We start from the raw sequence: 19,431 nt of genomic DNA, 5'->3' as shown, positions 1-19,431 counted from the left end.
CACTGCTGATATATATACAAGAAGTAGTCATTTTACAGAAGGGGTAAACTGAGGGAGACATTAAGTGACTTGCCCACTCTCTCCCAGAGGTAGGATTAGAACCCAGTCATACTTGTGGACAACCACAACGCATCTTAATTTGTCTCTCATTTTCACCATCTGTAAAATACTTGGTCCTCTTAAATACAAATTTGAATAAATATGATCACCACATTATATTAGTGTTAGACCTGAAAAAGAAAAACTACAACATTACCAACAGCAAGGACAGCAGAAACTGAGCCAAAGATAAAGCCAGAAGCTGCATTTCCTCTAAAGCCTTGGAAAACTTACACCCCAACACATTGCCAGTGGCCAAATTACCGCATAGATAGCGAGAAGTTCCAAATCCCACTCTTCCAAGATGCTTTAAATCTGCTGTAATGTGAACAACATGCCTGTGAGTTACAAATCTTTCTTGTGCTAGTAAAAAATAAAGTCAACTACAAGTTCAGTGGAAAGCCAAGTAATTCAACGCTGGTTGTCAAATACTGCAGCCAGCAATACAAATACTGTATTGTCAGTAATTCATACCATGCAGGCACATTTCCTATCACTAATGCATAATTCATGAGTACAATTATGGGGATGGGGAGAAACAACATACACCATCTGCTGATATCTACCCAAACCCACATTTGAGCCTTCCACTGCCACGTAATTATCTATTTTACTAGACAATGAGAGAGACATAAGAGCAGCGAAAACATCTACTTTTACATCATGTCAGCCAACTTTTTCCCCCCCCTTCCCCATCAATTTAAGAATGAATTTAGGAATTGATAAACTAGATTGACAGCCCTGGACATTTCCTAAACTTTACTTATTTTCCTAAAATGAGCTCCCATCAGCGACAGCAACGGTAAAAGAATTAGGCAGACAAGTTCCAGTATTTTAACCATGCGCCCACATGCGAGAACAAGGTTAGACAATAGGGCAGTTAAAATGCAGATGGGCTGACCTACACTAGTCTTCCCACCAATGGGAGTGTACTGATGGGAATTATAGGAGAAATAAGTCTAACGTAGGCACCCTCATCATGTTCTAATCTTCATGGTAGGATCTCTTTCAAATAAAGGATGGTGGCCTTCTGGACTTAGACTCAAGAGATCTGGACTCTGGTCTTAGTTCTGCCACGGACTATGTGCACTTGAGCACATCACCTCACTGGGCCTCAGTATTCCCTCCATTTGTAAAATATGGGTAATTCTTCCCTAACTCACAGCAATACCGCAAGCGTAAACTCATTCATGTCTGAGAGAGGCTTAGATGTTACAAAACTACCTAGATATACATTCATGGTAACCATCTGTACTCCAAGTACATAAAATACTGTTTATTTAAAGAGGCACCATATTACACAGTTCAAAATACAGTACAAAATAAAACATGATACCAGACCATATGATCATTTGCTTGCTTAATCCTTGAAAGTGTACTTACAGTGATCAGAGTTCTGAAATAGCTCCATCTTGGACACAGGCAGCTGGATGTTATGTATGCAAATAAAGGATGTGCCTTACTATATAGGCAGGTAACCCTACATCTAAGCAAAGATCAATCTGGGTTTCCAAACCCATTCAGCCGCTAGCCTCTACTCAGACTGCCAACTAGTGCTAATTGTGACTATGGCTTTTGAGACAGACAACTTAGTCACCAAAACTGCCCCCTCCAAGTTATTTTATGTAAGCAGCTTAACAGCCCGCAGATTTTAAAGGCTTTTAGTCACAATAACCTGGGCTGAGTCTGAACCACTGATCTAGGTGTGGATGTATGTTCTTATCCTGCAGCTGTAAACAGTGTACATTAGAACTGCTTCATGCCCCCTACCCCCAAATCAGATAAAGTGAAAGTCAATTTTTTCCCATTTTCTTAGCAGCTCTATTGTATAGAAATATTAATTTTTGCATGCATTTTTCATGGATAAAATATGTAGCAGTGTTATCAGTTCTATTCTTGGGAAAGCTACCTGTAATCAATTTTAAATTTTAATGGCTTGGCTCTCTCACACTCAGTAGATTCCCTAACCAAAGAGGATTACTACAGCAGTTCAGTGAAACAGGATCTCTGAAACAGAATAGGCAAACAGCTCATTTCAACCAAAGTAAATACAGGAGGATATTTACAAAATCCATAGTAACCCAGTTCTTTTGTTCACTAGATGCCTTGGCCAAGAGTTGTTTGTTTTTGTTTTGATGTTCTGGGGTGTTTTTTGGTTTTTAAGTGAGTAGTGATTTTGGATGCTTCAGTTTCTGGTGCCCAACTCATAACATCTTAAAGGGACAAGAGCAGGGAACGGAGCTTTCTGAAAATCAGGCCCTGAAAGTTAGGCACTCAAAAAAGTTACTGCTCACGTTACAAAAATACAAAACCACTTGGCCTATATTTAACACTTTTAATTTTGGATGATATGGAAGGCTCCATCTTTGTGGAATTTTTGCTTCTAACCTCAAGATGTTTTGCAAACATTATCATCCTATGAGGTAAGTACATTTCTATTAGCCCCATTTTACAGATGGCCAAAAACTGAGGCAGAAGTTCAAGGAGTTGCACAAAGTCACACAGTGAGTCAGCAGCAGAGCAAGGATTGGAACTCAGGAGGTCTGACTCAGTCCTGTGCTGTCTTTAAACTTCGTATTTCTTTAGTCAATGAAAATAAACTTCAGTATTTTAAAATGTGTGACACTTAACATAAAGAACCTCATTTCAAAACTAAAATTGTAACCAAGTATCCAAATGAAAGTAAAACTGCTTACAACTAAATCAAAAACTTGCATTCATGATTAGTACATCTGTGTTGTTAAAACTTTTAACTGAGCCAAAAATCAATTAACCACATCATCAATAAACATTTCAGCAGCATATCCCTTTAAAATAAAGTCAACCACTAGGATTTAAACATTGTAGCACTGAGGAAGTTACAGGGATTGCTTTTTGAAAGGGAAAGTGTGTTTACACAAAAAGAAAAGGAGTACTTGTGGCACCTTCGAGACTAACAAATTTAACTGAACATAAGCTTTTGTGAGCTGTAGCTTTCCGATGAAGTGAGCTGTAGCTCACAAAAGCTTATGCTCAGATAAATTTGCTAGTCTCTAAGGTGCCACAAGTACTCCTTTTCTTTTTGCGAATACAGACTAACACGGCTGCTATTCTGAAACCTGTGTTTACACAAGGTGTGCTGCTTAACACAGATTTTTTGGTGAGCAATCAAGCCATACATGCACTAGAGAAAAAAAAAATGAAGCTAGACTATGCTCTATACAACTCACAATGGTGACTGACTGCACAGTTTCCCAGGAGAACACATTGAGGAGCTGTAGCCAAGAAAACAATTATTAAATCATATGGGCAAGCAACTCTCCATTCAACCTCAGCAAGGACTTGAGTGCCCTGTCAGAGTGATCAAAACTGCTTCTTAAGTTTTTAGATTTAGTTTGACTCAGCTAATTAAGTAATAAGATCCAATGAGGCGGACATTTCTCTATATATAATGCTTGGAAATTGGAAAGTAAGTGGCCCGAGGCTAACCTGACAGCTGTTAGCCAAACAACAGGCCAGAGCTTCCATTAAAAATTTCATCAGAAAGTCTAAAAACTCCCTTGGCAGATTTTCAAAGGTCCCATTAGAAACTTTAAGGAGATCCATTCTGGTTAGACATTGTATTCTAGTTTGTGTAGAAGTCATTAATAAGTAATCTTTAACTCAGATCACATGAACAGGAGTAGAGACGGAGAAAGAAAGATACACGGTCCTATGTGAAGCATGTTAAAACTCCGCCTCGTTAACCAAAAAGCAAAGTGACTGATTTTTCATACATCAGTGCATGGCCAATGTTTTCAATATTTCCACTAATTTTGGGTATCCCATTTAAGGTACCAAGAGACTAAACACTTCCAGATACTGTTACTTCAATGGGAGTGTAAAGTGCTCAGGAACTCTTGCTGATCAGTCCTTCAAGTTGGACACCAAAATTAGTGGACACTTGAAGATTTTGGCCGAGTCTCTATTATACCGAGGGTGGGGATACAATCTCGCAAAAGGGAAACTATACTGTAAAAGTTCCCTTTCCCCCTCTACCAACAAGATTTTATGAAACAATAGGACCAAAGCAAGAAATGGTCAACATGTGCCAACCAGGGAGGAGGAACAATGTGGATACAAAAAGGTACATCTTAAAATTGTTTATTTGTAATTACTCCGGACTATGTTAGAAAGTGAAGGCTATCAATGAGAAAGTAGAAAATGAAAGTGTGGGGCCACCTCTTTAGGGCTTTGGGGGGAGAAGCCCTGCTACATCAGTGCCTGAAGCAATCCAGAAACCCTAACATGCTCCAAGGGAGATTTCTGATGCAATGTTTGATCAGCATCTACAAAGAGCAATCAGGATTGCGCTAACAACAGGACAGTGCATGGATCTTTTGGTCCTCCTGCCAGCCCTTTAACATGGTTTTCTTTAGCACTTTGTTGAGGCTGCCTTGAAAATGAAGTTAAATCCAATCTTGAAGACCTGCCAATTTGTTAACTGCGTGGATTTCAATTCCTCTCCCCTCCACCACCCCCCGCGCTTTTTTGGGGGGGGGGGGGGGAGGGGAAGGGAGGAGTTGGTTTGGTTCCTGAACTTTATATTCTCTGTTCATGGCTCTAGACTCAGACAGAAAACACAAGGCTTCACCCCTCTATGGGAACAACTCATAGTTTGCATTTTAGAGCTCAGTGACAGAAATACGCAAGGATTTATTTTTATGCTTATCCTGCATCAACCATCCACTAAACTGATTCAATTACACTCAGCTTAAACAGAGGAAGAGCTCTCCATTTAAAACGAAGACAACAGTTAGACAAAATTGTTTTAAAAACAGAAAGACTACTTCAACCCTTTGCTGCAACTTCAGTAACAGATTTTAATTATGAAAGGGCAAGACTAGAATGGGCAAAACATCAGTTATATGGTGAAGTGACTGATACACTACCATTTAAATCCTACAATATTTTGCAACATGGAGCAAAACTATCATATTCTGTTCTATGTAGGTTCTTATAGTTCCCTCATCACACTAATATCCATACACCTTCCCGTAGTAGTAATACTGCGTGGTTCCAACCAGTCCCCAATATTGCATAATTCTGAGTTGGGATACCTGACTAATTTGTGCTCTTGATCTGAGATTTGTTAGCTTTTCTACTTGTCATAATACTACAGGAGTACATTGCCCCTGATGTTTATTCTTCTTTCTGCAATAAGTTTCTTGTGGAGGTTAAAAATGCTGAGTCTAGTAATGTATCTTGCTTTGAGGAGTTAATACGGTTTGTGGTGTCTAACAAAGTTGATCTATTCTGCATAACTAACAATATTTTGCCTACTCTAGCACCTTTCATCTCTCTCTCTCTCTCTCTCTCTCTCTCTCTCTCTCTCTCTCTCACACACACACACACAGTGTGATACGTAACTATTTACTCCATTTCATAGATGGTCACAGAGATTAAAAATAACTTGTTCAGGGATGCATGGAGTCAGCAGAAGATTTGGGAAGAGAACAGGGTAGATAAAAATTGATTTAAAAAAATCAGATATTTTTATTTAACTACAGGTTTACTTTTTTTAAAAAAAACACCCATTAAAATTAAATTTGAAATTACAAAAAAATGTAGGCCTCAACATAGGTTGTTATCCATTAAAACCATGTAAATTAAATACAAAAATAATATTAAGCAGGACACCTTTGCTGCCAAGTTTTAAAGAAAGACAAACCACTGAACTGGTGGAAGTCACTGGCTAAGCACCAGGAACTAGTTTAAGTGCTAAATCAGCTTTTAATAGCAGTAGCCTCTTCTGCAGGTGCAGAGAGAATATTTTCTTTTCCATCGATTCAACCAGCTCATTTCAGTGAAATTCAAAGTCAAGTAACCAACTGGGAGTTGAAAAAGCAGGAAAGCTTTTTTCTCTCTACCAATATACAAATAAAAAAAAATATGCAAGAGGATGAGATCTACTAGTTTCAAAACTTTGAAGGACTTGGTGACCAGAAACAATTAGTTCAAGTCACTAACTACAGATAATACCTTCTTTGTTTAATAGATCAATTTGTTTTAAATTAAACACATTGTTAAAAAAGGCAGTCATTTTATTTAATAAAAACATTAAAATGCTGTTTTGTACATTTTTAATTAAATTTCCGTCCAAGCAGAGCTTGACGTAAAATAAGTAAAAAATTGTCCAGTAAATAAAGCACCATTATCCATTTTCTAAAATAATACAAATGTACAAATTAAGAATGTGAATAAATGTAAGTTAATATATCTCCAACAGCCAGTGATGGGACACTAGTTGAGGAGGGCTCTGAGTTACTACAGATAATTCTTTCCCAGGTGTCTGCTGCTGGGTCTTGTCCATAGGCTCAGGGTCTAAATGATCGGGAAGAAACTTTCCCCAGTCAGATTGGCAGAGACCCTGGAGGGATTTCACTCTCCTCTGCAACATGAGGCAGCATCACTTTCAGGTTTAAACTAGTGTAAGTGGTGGATTCTCTGTAACTTGAAGTCTTTAAATCTTAATTTGAGGACTCCAATGACTCAGCCAAAAGTTATAGGTCTATTTCAGCAATGATGGGCAAGGTTCTGTGGCCTGCAATGTGCAGGTCAAACTAGATGATCATTATGGTATCTTCTGGCCTTAAAGTCTATGAGTAAGCTATATAATTGCTTAGATAAATGTATACAGATTAAATGTGTATATTCTCCTGGTTACCAAAAAGCAGCACCAAATGTAGTGTAAAGGCTATTAGTTGCAAATCAATGTTTTAATAGTTACCAACTAATAAGACCCCTCTTTAGAAAAAAAAATCCTTAAGTAGTACAAATAAAATACAATTAAAATTGATGATTTATGTCAAATTTTTCTACTTGCTGATTTAAACTGTGAAAAAATAGAAGATTTAACTAGAGTAATTTAAATCAATTCATCCTGGAAGAGAATCCAGGAGCCCTGACTTCCATTCCCCTTTGCTCTAACTAGACAATGCCCTCCCTGTTGATGACTACTAAAGAGATATTACCAAGGTCCATGGAGCCCAAAACATGACCTACAGAGTGACCTTATAAATCAGAACAAGCAAGTACTGAGATACAAGAGGGAACAAGAAAAAAGAAATTCAACAAGATAAAATGATCTGATAGGTTTCCTTCCATATGCATCTGTTCTTGAATTTTATTGGCCAAGCAAACACAGATCCTACACAAATTGAACAATGGGGTGCATGCAAATCCCCGGAAATTGAGGGGGAAGGGGAAAAGGGGAAAAATAGAGCCCCTGGCATAGGGAGAAGGGACATGGGGGAATCCTGCTACGAGAAGGAAGGATAGAGACGAATTTACAGCGGCCAAGGCACAAAATAATTGTTATGAACCAGTTCTACCAGTAGGAACAGTGTTTCTAGAGGAATGACAAACTTGGAGAGTGGTTTTGCATGCATAGGAGTATTATTATTTGTACCACAAAAGCACCTGGGGCCACAGCTGAGATCAAGTCTCCATTGTGTTAGGAGCTGTTTAAACACATAGTAAAGAAACAGTCCCTGACCCAGAAATTTTCTAATCTAACAGGTAAAACAGACATCAGTTAGCAGAAGAGAGGGGAAGGAACCCACCCAAGGTCACAAAGCAGATCAGTTATGCAGCCAGAAAGAGAACCAAGATCTCTCAGCCCCAGTCTAGTGCCCTATCCACTGGACCATGCTGCTTCTCTCGATCTTCCATTGATCAGGATTCTGCATGCAGTAAGCACAACTCCACAACAAATACTGATTAAGCTCACAATCCTTCCATCTCCCCCTCTAAGTTAGGGAAATTCTGCAAAGCAGGAGGCAGCATGAAGGAAGGACCAATCAAACTCTACACAGGGACTAAAATTGGAAGATTAAATGAACCTTAGTGGCAAGAGTTCACATGCTTTAATCTTAAAATGGACCTACAGTGTACGCACCCCTGATTACTACAGTGCCATGCCATCTGCAGCAGAGAATGAAACAAAATACTCTGGCAAACATTAAGTGAGAATTAACTTTTCCCTCTCTGGACTGAGCTATTCCGCAACATGCTGACAAAGGCACCAAGTTTGACCTGTTCCCAACTGGTGCAGTTTTGTTTCCATTTAAAATCATCTAGTTTCGTAAAACAAACATCAATCGCATTTCCAGAAACATTGTTTATGAAAACGGAAAACCCATATTTCAAGACCGATCCTCTCAGAGGACAATTTGCCTATGAAGTAGCTTCACAAGAGTAGATCTTCAAAAGGGAGGCCTAACAAAGCAAGCTCCCAGGTGGAAAAATACTCGTAAAAACTGAAAAATATTCCTTTTGCCTCTGCTGAAAGACAATACATTATACCACAATAGCACGTTTAATCCAAGATTACAAACAATGCACAAGCTTTAATAAATTATGCTTTATAGTCTGCCGTGTGGTGAGAGGAAGTATTGTATACATTTTACATCTGGGTAAACTGAGGTGACTGGCAATTATGCAACTTGCACAAGGACACATTCAGGACTTCTCCAACTCTGTCACTGACTTCATGTCAGATATATCATTTAAAAGGAAACCCATCATTTAACACGGACTTCACTTGACATATTTGATTGTTATCCTAGCGTGTTCTGTCACAGCAGTTTTGCCAAAAAAAGGAATTAATTTTCCTTAGGTAACTCAAGAATTGTTTTTAAACTTAGAAGCCAAAGTCTTTCTCCTCCTCCACCTTCAAATGACTGACTTGAAAGCAATTTCAGCATCAAACTTCGGAAAATGTCACTTTAAACACATGCAGCGAGCTGCTTGCTTACTATAGCCAGGACATCATCTGCTTCAATCTGTGCCTGGCACGACAACTGAATAACAATAACCTAGAGGGTCACCCACCAACTCACAGAACTGATCATTTGGCCTGCCATGGAGAAGGCACTAAAATTCAGAGTACTGTTCTAATTACTATAGATTGCAGTCCAGCAGCAGAATTCTCAAGCATGCCAGGGTACTCCATTCCTGCATAAACAGACAACGTAGCCACAGAAGGAACTTGTTAGAGTGAGATGCTATCCTAGTGGGATTTGTTGGGTAAAAAATACATAGAAATCTGTTTATAGGTGACAAATTAGGTTAATTTTGCATCAGGTCCTTCTAGACAGCAGCCCTAAATTGCCGCAGAGTTGCAGCCACATCTTAATTGTACTGTTCTGAAAATGTAAGAAATGTAGGATATGCCACACCAGATCAGTCCATCAACTCCAATATCCCACTGCCTTACAGCGGCCAATACCTGATGCTCCAGAAGACAGACTGCCCCCTCCCCATCAATACAGCTAGCCAATTTTGCATTGCTAGCTATGAAGGCAGGCATTTCCTTCCTGGTTTACTGGCGCTCAATTTATGTCCAGAAGCATGACATTGAATTACCTTTGCCCCAGTAGACACAGGTACATATGTTACAGCATTCTCTTAAAATTATCCAGTTTTTGTTCTTTTTTTTAATTCAGCCACCATATTTGACTTGATAATCTCCCACTGTACCAGACAAAACAGATTGTGGTGAAGTTATTTTTTCACACAACATATAATCAATGTTACCCGCCAGCAATTTCAACTTGTGCTCCTTTGTTCTCATATTACAGTGAAGATTCACCTTATTCCTTGTCTTTCATAAGCAAAAGTGACCCTGTCACATTACACCTCCTCTTCTGACCAAGGTTCCTTGCTGCAAACTCCAGCCTCACAATCCTTTGCAGTTGGATGCAAGCCATTGTAGCACAACAATCCTGAGTCCAATGACACAAAGTTCCAGTGCCTCTGTGGCTGCTCATAGCTTTTCCAGTCAGCGGAAATTGACATGACTGTGGTTAAGTATCATTGCAGCTATTCAGAACCCCATGAAGCCACTGTGAAATTGAAATTGATGCTGTTTTTGTCAATCTACTGCTTCTTGGGAAGTCTATTAGCAAAAATGGACTCAGGGACTGAAGCTATTCAGAGGCACCCACCCTCATTTGGGAAACTTTCTGGCTGCTAGGAGGCTCTTGTTGGAGACAAGAGGGTGAAGAAGATAAGTTCATTTTTCCTTCCAGCAGCCCAAAAAGTAGGGGAACAACAATCTAGATAGACAGAACCTAGGCTCTGTCTTCAAACTGCAGATTCCCAATAGCCAGGCCTTTAATATGAAAGGCATTGCTCTCAAGCAATGTTTAGGGACATCACCCGGATAGAAATTCCAATATCCATGGAAAGATTTTCTCTCTCACCAATAGAAGTTGGTCCAATAAAAGATATTACCTTATTCATCTTGTCTCTCTAATACCTTCCCAAGCAGTTGAAATGAGGCTTTTCAGTAGCATGTTGCCTTTCAACTACTTCCCATCCTTCTCATCCTCCTTTGGCTTGCAGATTTTAAGGCTTCATCTTAAAGGGGAAAGAGTCCTTTACACGGGCAAGCATTAGCTGCAGGGTAGGTATTGGTAGCTGCCCATTAAATTTAAGTACAAACCACATCAATCCATTTTATCAAGGAAGTTATGAAATTTAATAAATAACAGTTTCACTCTGACAACAGATGCTCTGAGAGAAATTAAGTATGATCATCTGGATTTCACCCATTATGTGTCATCACTTTAGATGCCCCATCACCAAGAAGCAATTCAGTAACAGACATGGCAACATGAAGCCAGGCCACTTACACTTCTACCAAAACACTCTGGAAAAGTGCCTGCTAAGATTACGTTGCAGAAATAATTTACACCTGCAGTAGAACTGCAAAAAGCATAATCAGGATAGAGACCTTGGCAGACATATGCCCACCATGTGAAAAGCATTTCTACATGTATGAATTTAGCAGCTACAGAGCCATCTTTTATTTTTAATTCAACATCAAGTCATTCAGATACAGTCAGACACCTGACCCATCCTCTGTGCATGTTTCACCTTTTTCCCTAGCACAGCATTCTGATCTACCCCCCAATAAGGTTTGCTGTTGGAACCTGTGATCTTCTAGTAAACATTAATCCAATACTTTAACCTATAACAGGCATGCTGAGTTATTACACTTTTCACTGAGCAGGTGAATTCCTACTCAAGTTTTTTGGAAGATGGAACCATGACATGCCAAATCAAAATGCACCCTTCCTGCATTTGTCAAGTCATTTGCCTTACCACGAGGGGCAGTGTAGCTCAGGAGATCCAAGTTCAATGCCCTGCTGCGTCACAGAACTTCCTATGTGACCTCAAGCAACTTGTTTAGGGGGAGATATTTAAAGAACCTTAGAATTTAGACACAAGTCAACAGAAAGTTGACCCACTGACTTGTGTGTCTAAATCTCTGACACTTTCGAATGTCTCCTCCTAAATCTGTCCCAGATCCCTATCTGTAAAATGGAAACAATACAATCGCACCTAGAAGGATATTGTGAGGATAAATATACTAAAAGTCTGTGACTCACTCCGATACTTTAATGGTTGCTACCACATGAGTAAGACGCACACCTCCACCAGGTACTACCTTCAGTGCTTAATTTGTAGTGAAAGAGGTGCCATAGCTCAAGCAATTTTTTTACATTCAATAACTGACGCAGCAAGCCCAGAGATGCCGGGGCTATGAACTGCCAAGCCAAGAGGTGCCAAGGCTCAGCCCTGACAAGCCCTAGCACAAATTAAGCACTGACTACCTTCTATCTTTATGATGTTATAGCTCAAGTACAGCCAATACTTCTAAACCTGGAAAAACAGTAACACCCTAGGAAATAGCTTCAGTATCATATTATAATCAGCAATACGTGCACTGAACCAAATTCCTTTTCAGCAGGTCCATCTTGCTTGGTCTCATCATTTTGTAAAACGTATCATGTGCAGGGAGGATTTTTTTTAAATCAAATCGATTTAAATCATGATTTAAATCACTAGTCAGGAAGACTTGATTTAATCATGGTTTTCTACATAGAAGTGCATTCTTGTTGGCTGTTATAAACCTTAATACATATTCTTGACAACTCGGACAGATGTAGGTTTCATTTTTAGAAGGTACACACTATACATTTTTAAACAGTGATTTATTTAGAACACTTTTCAGATTAGTTTTACAGCTATATCTGATTGGTTGGTTATTTTATTTACCAAAGGTAATTCAAGCAGATATTTATGAAGTCATTGGGAGGTGAATTATCTCCAATTCAACAGGTTAATCATTAATATTTGGAGGATTTTCTTGCCACACTGTATTAGGAGAACGTTACCAGACAGACATTTAAATTGTTTTAACCAAAAAACAACATTATTAAGTATTCTGGATTTTTTTCTTCAACAGCAAACATATAATATTTTAACAAAACAAGCATATGTCCCTCGCGTCTCACATTTATCTCCAGACTTCTTCTCCTTGTCCAGATCTATTCTGCCCCTAACAATCTTCTATTCATTGAACTTTTTGAAATTTTGCACATTTAGAGAGAAGTAAGGGATTGACCCTGTGTACACAAATTTGCAGAGGGACAATAGAGTTGAGGTCTATTATTTCTGACCTCTATACATTATTTATTTATTTAAAAACATTTTTGCTGTTAACAAGCATGTTATCTCTGGAGACACAAATTCACAGTTTGAGAACTGAAAAATTAAGCATCTCTGATGGTATCTTCTAGACCAGGGGTGGCCAACCTGAGCCTGAGAAGGAGCCAGAATTTACCAGTGTACATTGCCAAAGAGCCACAGTAATACATCAGCAGCCCACTCCCAGTGCCTCCCACCAATCAAAGGCCCCCCACACCTCCCGTTTTGTGGCATGGGGTGGGGGGGAGAGCAAGGGCACAGCAGCCCCAGACGAGGGGATAGGAAGGGGTGGAACGGGGACAGAGCCAGGGGTTGAGCAGTGAGCGCCCCCCGGCACACTGGAAAGTTGACGCCTGCAGCTCCAGCCCTGGAGTCTGTGCCTATACAAGGAGCCACATCTTAACTTCTGAAGAGCCGCATGTGTTCTAGACTGAGCACTTAGTCCCATTGGGTAGACAGAAAGATTAACCTAAATAATCAATACAGAAGCCCCTGAAACCCCATAAGATTGGGTTCCTAATCCATGAACTATTGGAACTCTTTCTTAAAACTTACAAAACTTTTCTTAAACATTACATGAATATATTGTCTCACACTATAAAATTAGAATTTATAATCCCTATTCCATGATGAGATATCTTTGAGCTATAATGCATCTTAATTAAAACTATCTTTAGATAGGTTTTTCCCTCAAAAAGCACTTTATCAAAAAAATCCAATTTAAATACAAAAAATCCAACTTATTGATTTTTATCCACCCTGATTATGTGTTTGCCAGCCATACCATACACCTTTCGGCTTTCAGACAGTAAGCTCTGTGGGACAGGGCCTTCAGTTGGGACTGCAAGGTACAGCATATAGTCATGGCCCTCTATACATGTGCACATGCTGGTTGGTATCTTGTTGCATGAGACCATGGCCCAGGCTGCTCTGCAATAATGCCCCACTAACAACATGCCACATGGACACAGGAACAGCTTTATTCCTAATCTTCCTGCATCCAAGGGCCAAACTCCCCAGAAGCAGAAGACAAATTCCTGACCCCTCCCCTCCCCTCCTTGCTCTCAACCCAAGGACTAGAGCTGCAGCCACAAGTGACAGTTAGGCGAGAGCACGCCAGGGCAGCACAGGGGCCAAAGTAGCTCAGCCACCGACCCCAACGCCTCAGGGGCAGAAACAACCTAGCCTGCTGGCTCCATGCATCCAGAAGTGAGGAGAAAGTCCTAGCTAAGGGGGTGGTCCAATGCTCACAGAGCAGCCTGCAACACACCGCTCATGGGAGGAAACCCCCTGTCCATTGTGTACATACACCTTCCTCTCCTCTTGCTGGACCACACAGGGCGCAGCAGGGAGGAGAAGGCACTGCGAACAACAGCCCTGCACCCCTGCCCCAGCCTGATGCATGGGGGGAGGGGGGACAGCTTCCACTGCACCTCCCCAGCCTGGTGCATGGGGGGGGGGCAGCTTCCACTGCACCTCCCCAGCCTGGTGCATGGGGGGGGGCAGCTTCCACTGCTGCACACGCAGCCCGCTCCCCAGCCTGGTGCACACGGGGAGGGGGCGGTACCCACGGCCCCCTCCCCCAAGAGCCCGGTCCGCCCCTCCCTCGCGAGCCCGGGGAAGGAGCCGCCGCTGCCGCCCCGCTCGCCCTCACTTACCCGCCGAGCCCAGCAGCAGCCACAGCAGCCACATGGCCCCGCGCCGGCCGCTCCGCAAACTTTCCTTCTTGCCTGCTCCGTGCGCCAGCGAGTCTCCGCCCGAACCCGGCCCAGGCGCTGCGGGCCCGGGAGGGGAAGAGGAGGGCGGGGCCGGGGGAGGGGCCCTCCGCGCAGCCACGGAGCGCGGCAGCCCCGGCCGAGACCCTGGCTGCAGGCCCGCCCACCCGGCTCCTGTGCCCGGTGCCCCCCTCTCCCTGCTCCCCTGCTGGCGCACCTGGGGCGGAGATTCCCGCCCAGGCATGCACCGGGCTGGGGAGCAGGGGGTGTTGTTCTTCCGGCCACACAGTGAGGGGGAAAAGAAAAGGAGGACTTGTGGCACCTTAGAGACTAACCAATTTATTTGAGCATAAGCTTTCGTGAGCTACAGTGAAGTGAGCTGGAGCTCACGAAAGCTTATGCTCAAATAAATTGGTTAGTCTCTAAGGTGCCACAAGTCCTCTTTTTCTTTTTGCGAATAAAGACTAACACGGCTGCTACTCTGAAACAGTGAGGGGAGTTAGCCTTGCACCCCGTTTCCTAGCCCAGTGCATGCGTGAGGAGTTACCAGTGTCCCCTGCTCCCCAGCCTGGGGCACATATGAGGGGGTCATTACACCCTCTCCTCCCCTGTCGTCTGCACGCCCTGGCAGAGAGAGGTACCAGTGCATCTTCTCCCTGCCACAGGGACCAGGGAGCTGCCATTGCAACTCCTGTCTTCCTGGATTATTCAGAGCCCAGGGCCTACCTCGCTCAAGCTCCCATCAAGGAACTGTTATCCAGTTCTTTTCCTGTCACCCACCAAACCCACTGTCTCCGTGACCAGACATTACAGCGATGGGCATTACAGAAATGCATGTAATAATAGCAGCTGCAGACACAAAACCATAGCAAGCAACTCTACTGCTGTACAAAGTGCTCATTCTAAGCATGGGGTTCCTAGTTGCACTTACATGGTATTCACACACTTCCCCTATCACACGCATGCACGTACAGAAGATCCCATGCAAACAAATAATATGTGACCACCCATGTTAATACTCAAAGGGAAAAGTGGCTCCTACACAATTACAAGCTAGGCTGAAATGATGGTAATAGTGTGTGTGTGGCGCCAGTGATTTCAGGTGTTTTGTGTAAATCCCCAGCTCCTAGAAACATTTTTGAGCTTGGGGTTGACAATCCTGATTCTTCCAGTAACACATTATAGTAATATCTAGGCATTGATAGTAATTAAGATCTCATTAACTTATTTTGGGCCAGATCCTATTGCCCAAGGAACAGCTGGAATGGATGCATGGCAAGAGGCAGTGAGTCCACACCCCTTGTGCATCTGGTAGCACACTGTATGAAGGGGTCCTTGTACTGCAGCCTGGAAAGGGGGGCAGAACTAAAGGCAAATAGAGCATGAACGTTGGGACACTTTCTCCTTTCCACAGTTAGTTAAGACACTGAACTGGCTGTCAGCTCCCTGACACCTCAAAGCTGTTACCCACCCAAGAACTTTCCTCTGGGCTAAGCCAGCCCTTCCTTTGCCTTGCAGGTTAATAGTAGCTGTACCCTAAACCCTTTTGAAGTGTTTCCCTATAGTGTCCAGCCCCTTCTCCACTTAACACTCACAGTAATACCAGGTCTGCTGTACCCAGGGGAACCAGCCTGTATGATTTAACTCAGGATCCTCTCCCAGTATTATACCACATCACTGACATATATTCATAGTGAAAACAACAATAAGTTTATCATCAAAGATTCTAGAGACAGTGAGTAAGAATAATGGAAACAAAAGGGTTACATATAAAACAGAATTATAACATGGTATCTAGAAACTAATTTTAACTTAACAGGCTAACCTCCAAGATACAGAAGTTTGTCTCACCCCAAATGTCCTTTGCAGTGTTTCAACCAGGACAGGTTGAAATCTTGTTTTCATGAATGTAAACGCACTGCCGGATTACTTTCTCCGTGCAGGATAAAAGGATGTCTTCCTTGCCTTCTCCTTATATCCCCAAACGTTCATTGTCTGAACCCAGAGTCAGGATGACCCCCTGTGGCTTATTCTCTGGTGTCCTGCCTTCCTGTTAAGTTTACATCCCCTCCCTTGACTTCGTATGTAAATAGGTTACCATTGTGTGGGCTTACAATGCTAGTGAATAAACATCTTTTGTCTGACAGAAAACCTGTTTGTCAACTGAGCCTTGATATAGACTTTAGAACATATTTTCAGTATACATACATACCTCCTTATTTATTATCTATGCATACATTTCACAACAATATTATTGACCAGCGTGACCCTGGCTTTCTTATAAGACTTCACGCAACATGCTTTGGTGAACCAGAATGTACTTACCAGGATCAGGATTCAGAGTAACAGCCGTGTTAGTCTGTATTCGCAAAAAGAAAAGGAGTACTTGTGGCACCTTAGAGACTAACCAATTTATTTGATCATGAGCTTTCGTGAGCTACAGCTCACTTCATCGGATGCATACTGTGGAAACTGCAGAAAACATTATATACACAGAGACCATGAAACAATACCTCCTCCCACCCCACTCTCCTGCTGGTAATAGCTTATCTAAAGTGATCATCAAGTTGGGCCATTTCCAGCACAAATCCAGGTTTTATCAGCCCCCCACCCCCCTCCAAAAACCACACACACAAACTCACTCTCCTGCTGGTAATAGCTTATCCAAAGTGACCACTCTCCTTACAATGTGTATGATAATCAAGGTGGGCCATTTCCAGCATAAATCCAAGTTTAACCAGAACGTCGGGGGGGGGGTAGGAAAAAACAAGGGGAAATAGGCTACCTTGCATAATGACTTAGCCACTCCCAGTCTCTATTTAAGCCTAAATTAATAGTATTCAATTTGCAAATGAATTCCAATTCAGCAGTTTCTCGCTGGAGTCTGGATTTGAAGTTTTTTTTGTTGTAAGATAGCGACCTTCATGTCTGTGATTGCGTGACCAGAGAGATTGAAGTGTTCTCCGACTGGTTTATGAATGTTATAATTCTTGACATCTGATTTGTGTCCATTTATTCTTTTACGTAGAGACTGTCCAGTTTGACCAATGTACATGGCAGAGGGGCATTGCTGGCACATGATGGCATATATCACATTGGTGGATGTGCAGGTGAACGAGCCTCTGATAGTGTGGCTGATGTTATTAGGCCCTGTGATGGTGTCCCCTGAATAGGTATGTGGGCACAGTTGGCAATGGGCTTTGTTGCAAGGATAGGTTCCTGGGTTAGGGGTTCTGTTGTGTGGTATGTGGTTGTTGGTGAGTCTTTGCTTCAGGTTGCGGGGCCGTCTGTAGGCAAGGACTGGCCTGGCTCCCAAGATTTGTGAGAGTGTTGGGTCATCCTTCAGGATAGGTTGTAGATCCTTAATAATGCGTTGGAGGGGTTTTAGTTGGGGGCTGAAGGTGACGGCTAGTGGCCTTCTGTTATTTTCTTTGTTAGGCCTGTCCTGTAGTAGGTGACTTCTGGGAACTCTTCTGGCTCTATCAATCTGCTTCTTCACTTCCGCAGGTATTGTAGTTGTAAGAATGCTTGATAGAGATCTTGTAGGTGTTTGTCTCTGTCTGAGGGGTTGGAGCAAATGCGGTTGTATCGCAGAGCTTGGCTGTAGACAATGGATCGTGTGGTGTGGTCAGGGTGAAAGCTGGAGGCATGTAGGTAGGAATAGCGGTCAGTAGGTTTCCGGTATAGGGTGGTGTTTATGTGACCATTGTTTATTAGCACTGTAGTGTCCAGGAAGTGGATCTCTTGTGTGGACTGGACCAGGCTGAGGTTGATGGTGGGATGGAAATTGTTGAAATCATGGTGGAATTCCTCAAGGGCTTCTTTTCCATGGGTCCAAATGATGAAGATGTCATCAATATAGCGCAAGTAGAGTAGGGGCGTTAGGGGACGAGAGCTGAGGAAGCGTTGTTCTAAATCAGCCATAAAAATGTTGGCATACTGTGGGGCCATGCGGGTACCCATAGCAGTGCCGCTGATCTGAAGGTATATATTGTCCCCAAATGTAAAATAGTTATGGGTAAGGACAAAGTCACAAAGTTCAGCCACCAGGTTAGCCGTGACGTTATCGGGGATAGTGTTCTTGACGGCTTGTAGTCCATCTTTGTGTGGAATGTTGGTGTAGAGGGCTTCTACATCCATAGTGGCCAGGATGGTGTTATCAGGAAGATCACTGATGGATTGTAGTTTCCTCAGGAAGTCAGTGGTGTCTCGAAGGTAGCTGGGAGTGCTGGTAGCGTAGGGCCTGAGGAGGGAGTCTACATAGCCAGACAATCCTGCTGTCAGGGTGCCAATGCCTGAGATGATGGGGCGCCCAGGATTTCCAGGTTTATGGATCTTGGGTAGTAGATAGAATATCCCAGGTCGGGGTTCCAGGGGTGTGTCTGTGCGGATTTGATCTTGTGCTTTTTCAGGAAGTTTCTTGAGCAAATGCTGTAGTTGCTTTTGGTAACTCTCAGTGGGATCATAGGGTAATGGCTTGTAGAAAGTGGTGTTGGAGAGCTGCCGATCAGCCTCTTGTTCATATTCCGACCTATTCATGATGACAACAGCACCTCCTTTGTCAGCCTTTTTGAAAACCTGGATTTGTGCTGGAAATGGCCCACCTTGATTTTCATACACATTGTAAGGAGAGTGGTCACTTTGGATAAGCTATTACCAGCAGGAGAGTGGGGTGGGAGGAGGTATTGTTTCATGGTCTCTGTGTATATAATGTTTTCTGCAGTTTCCACAGTATGCATCCGATGAAGTGAGCTGTATAGCTCACGAAAGCTCATGCTCAAATAAATTGGTTAGTCTCTAAGGTGCCACAAGTACTCCTTTTCTTTCAGGATCAGGTTATTCTTGTAACCTCCTTGCCAGTTGGCATTGGAGTGTTCCTGGGTCACACTAACTTCTCAAAGAGCCTTTCCTCTCCACCTGTCTTCCTGGCATCACTGGAAAAATAACTGATTTTATCATTATAACCAGTCAAACAAAGCAAGTCTGTGGCACTTACAGTCCTTGTGAAGTACAGTCAGGGTCACCTATCCCCAGCTTTAGGAATCTGTAGTGCCTTTCCATAATATAGTTATAGTTGCAGTTTAAGGGCCCAATCCTG

At 42.3% G+C, this 19,431-nt stretch overlaps 1 protein-coding gene across 3 annotated transcripts in view; it reads right to left on the bottom strand.

Moving 5' to 3' along the window:
- The window catches only part of LDLRAD3 (low density lipoprotein receptor class A domain containing 3), a 168,505-nt gene extending 154,134 nt beyond the window's left edge, over positions 1-14,371 (bottom strand). For 2 of the 3 annotated variants that reach the window (XM_074955280.1, XM_074955281.1), the window contains exon 1: positions 14,277-14,368. In XM_074955280.1, the coding sequence (XP_074811381.1) occupies positions 14,277-14,310 (34 nt within the window). In that variant the 5' untranslated portion in view covers positions 14,311-14,368. Of the gene's footprint in view, positions 1-14,276 lie in introns of all 3 variants that reach the window. The other variant, XM_074955282.1, reaches the window with a different exon arrangement.
- Positions 14,372-19,431: the final 5,060 nt, after the last annotated feature.

The sequence above is a fragment of the Natator depressus genome, chromosome 6 (genome assembly GCF_965152275.1).
Source record: "Natator depressus isolate rNatDep1 chromosome 6, rNatDep2.hap1, whole genome shotgun sequence".
In the NCBI taxonomy this organism is placed as follows: domain Eukaryota; kingdom Metazoa; phylum Chordata; order Testudines; family Cheloniidae; genus Natator; species Natator depressus.
This window is presented reverse-complemented; position numbering and strand designations above follow the sequence as displayed.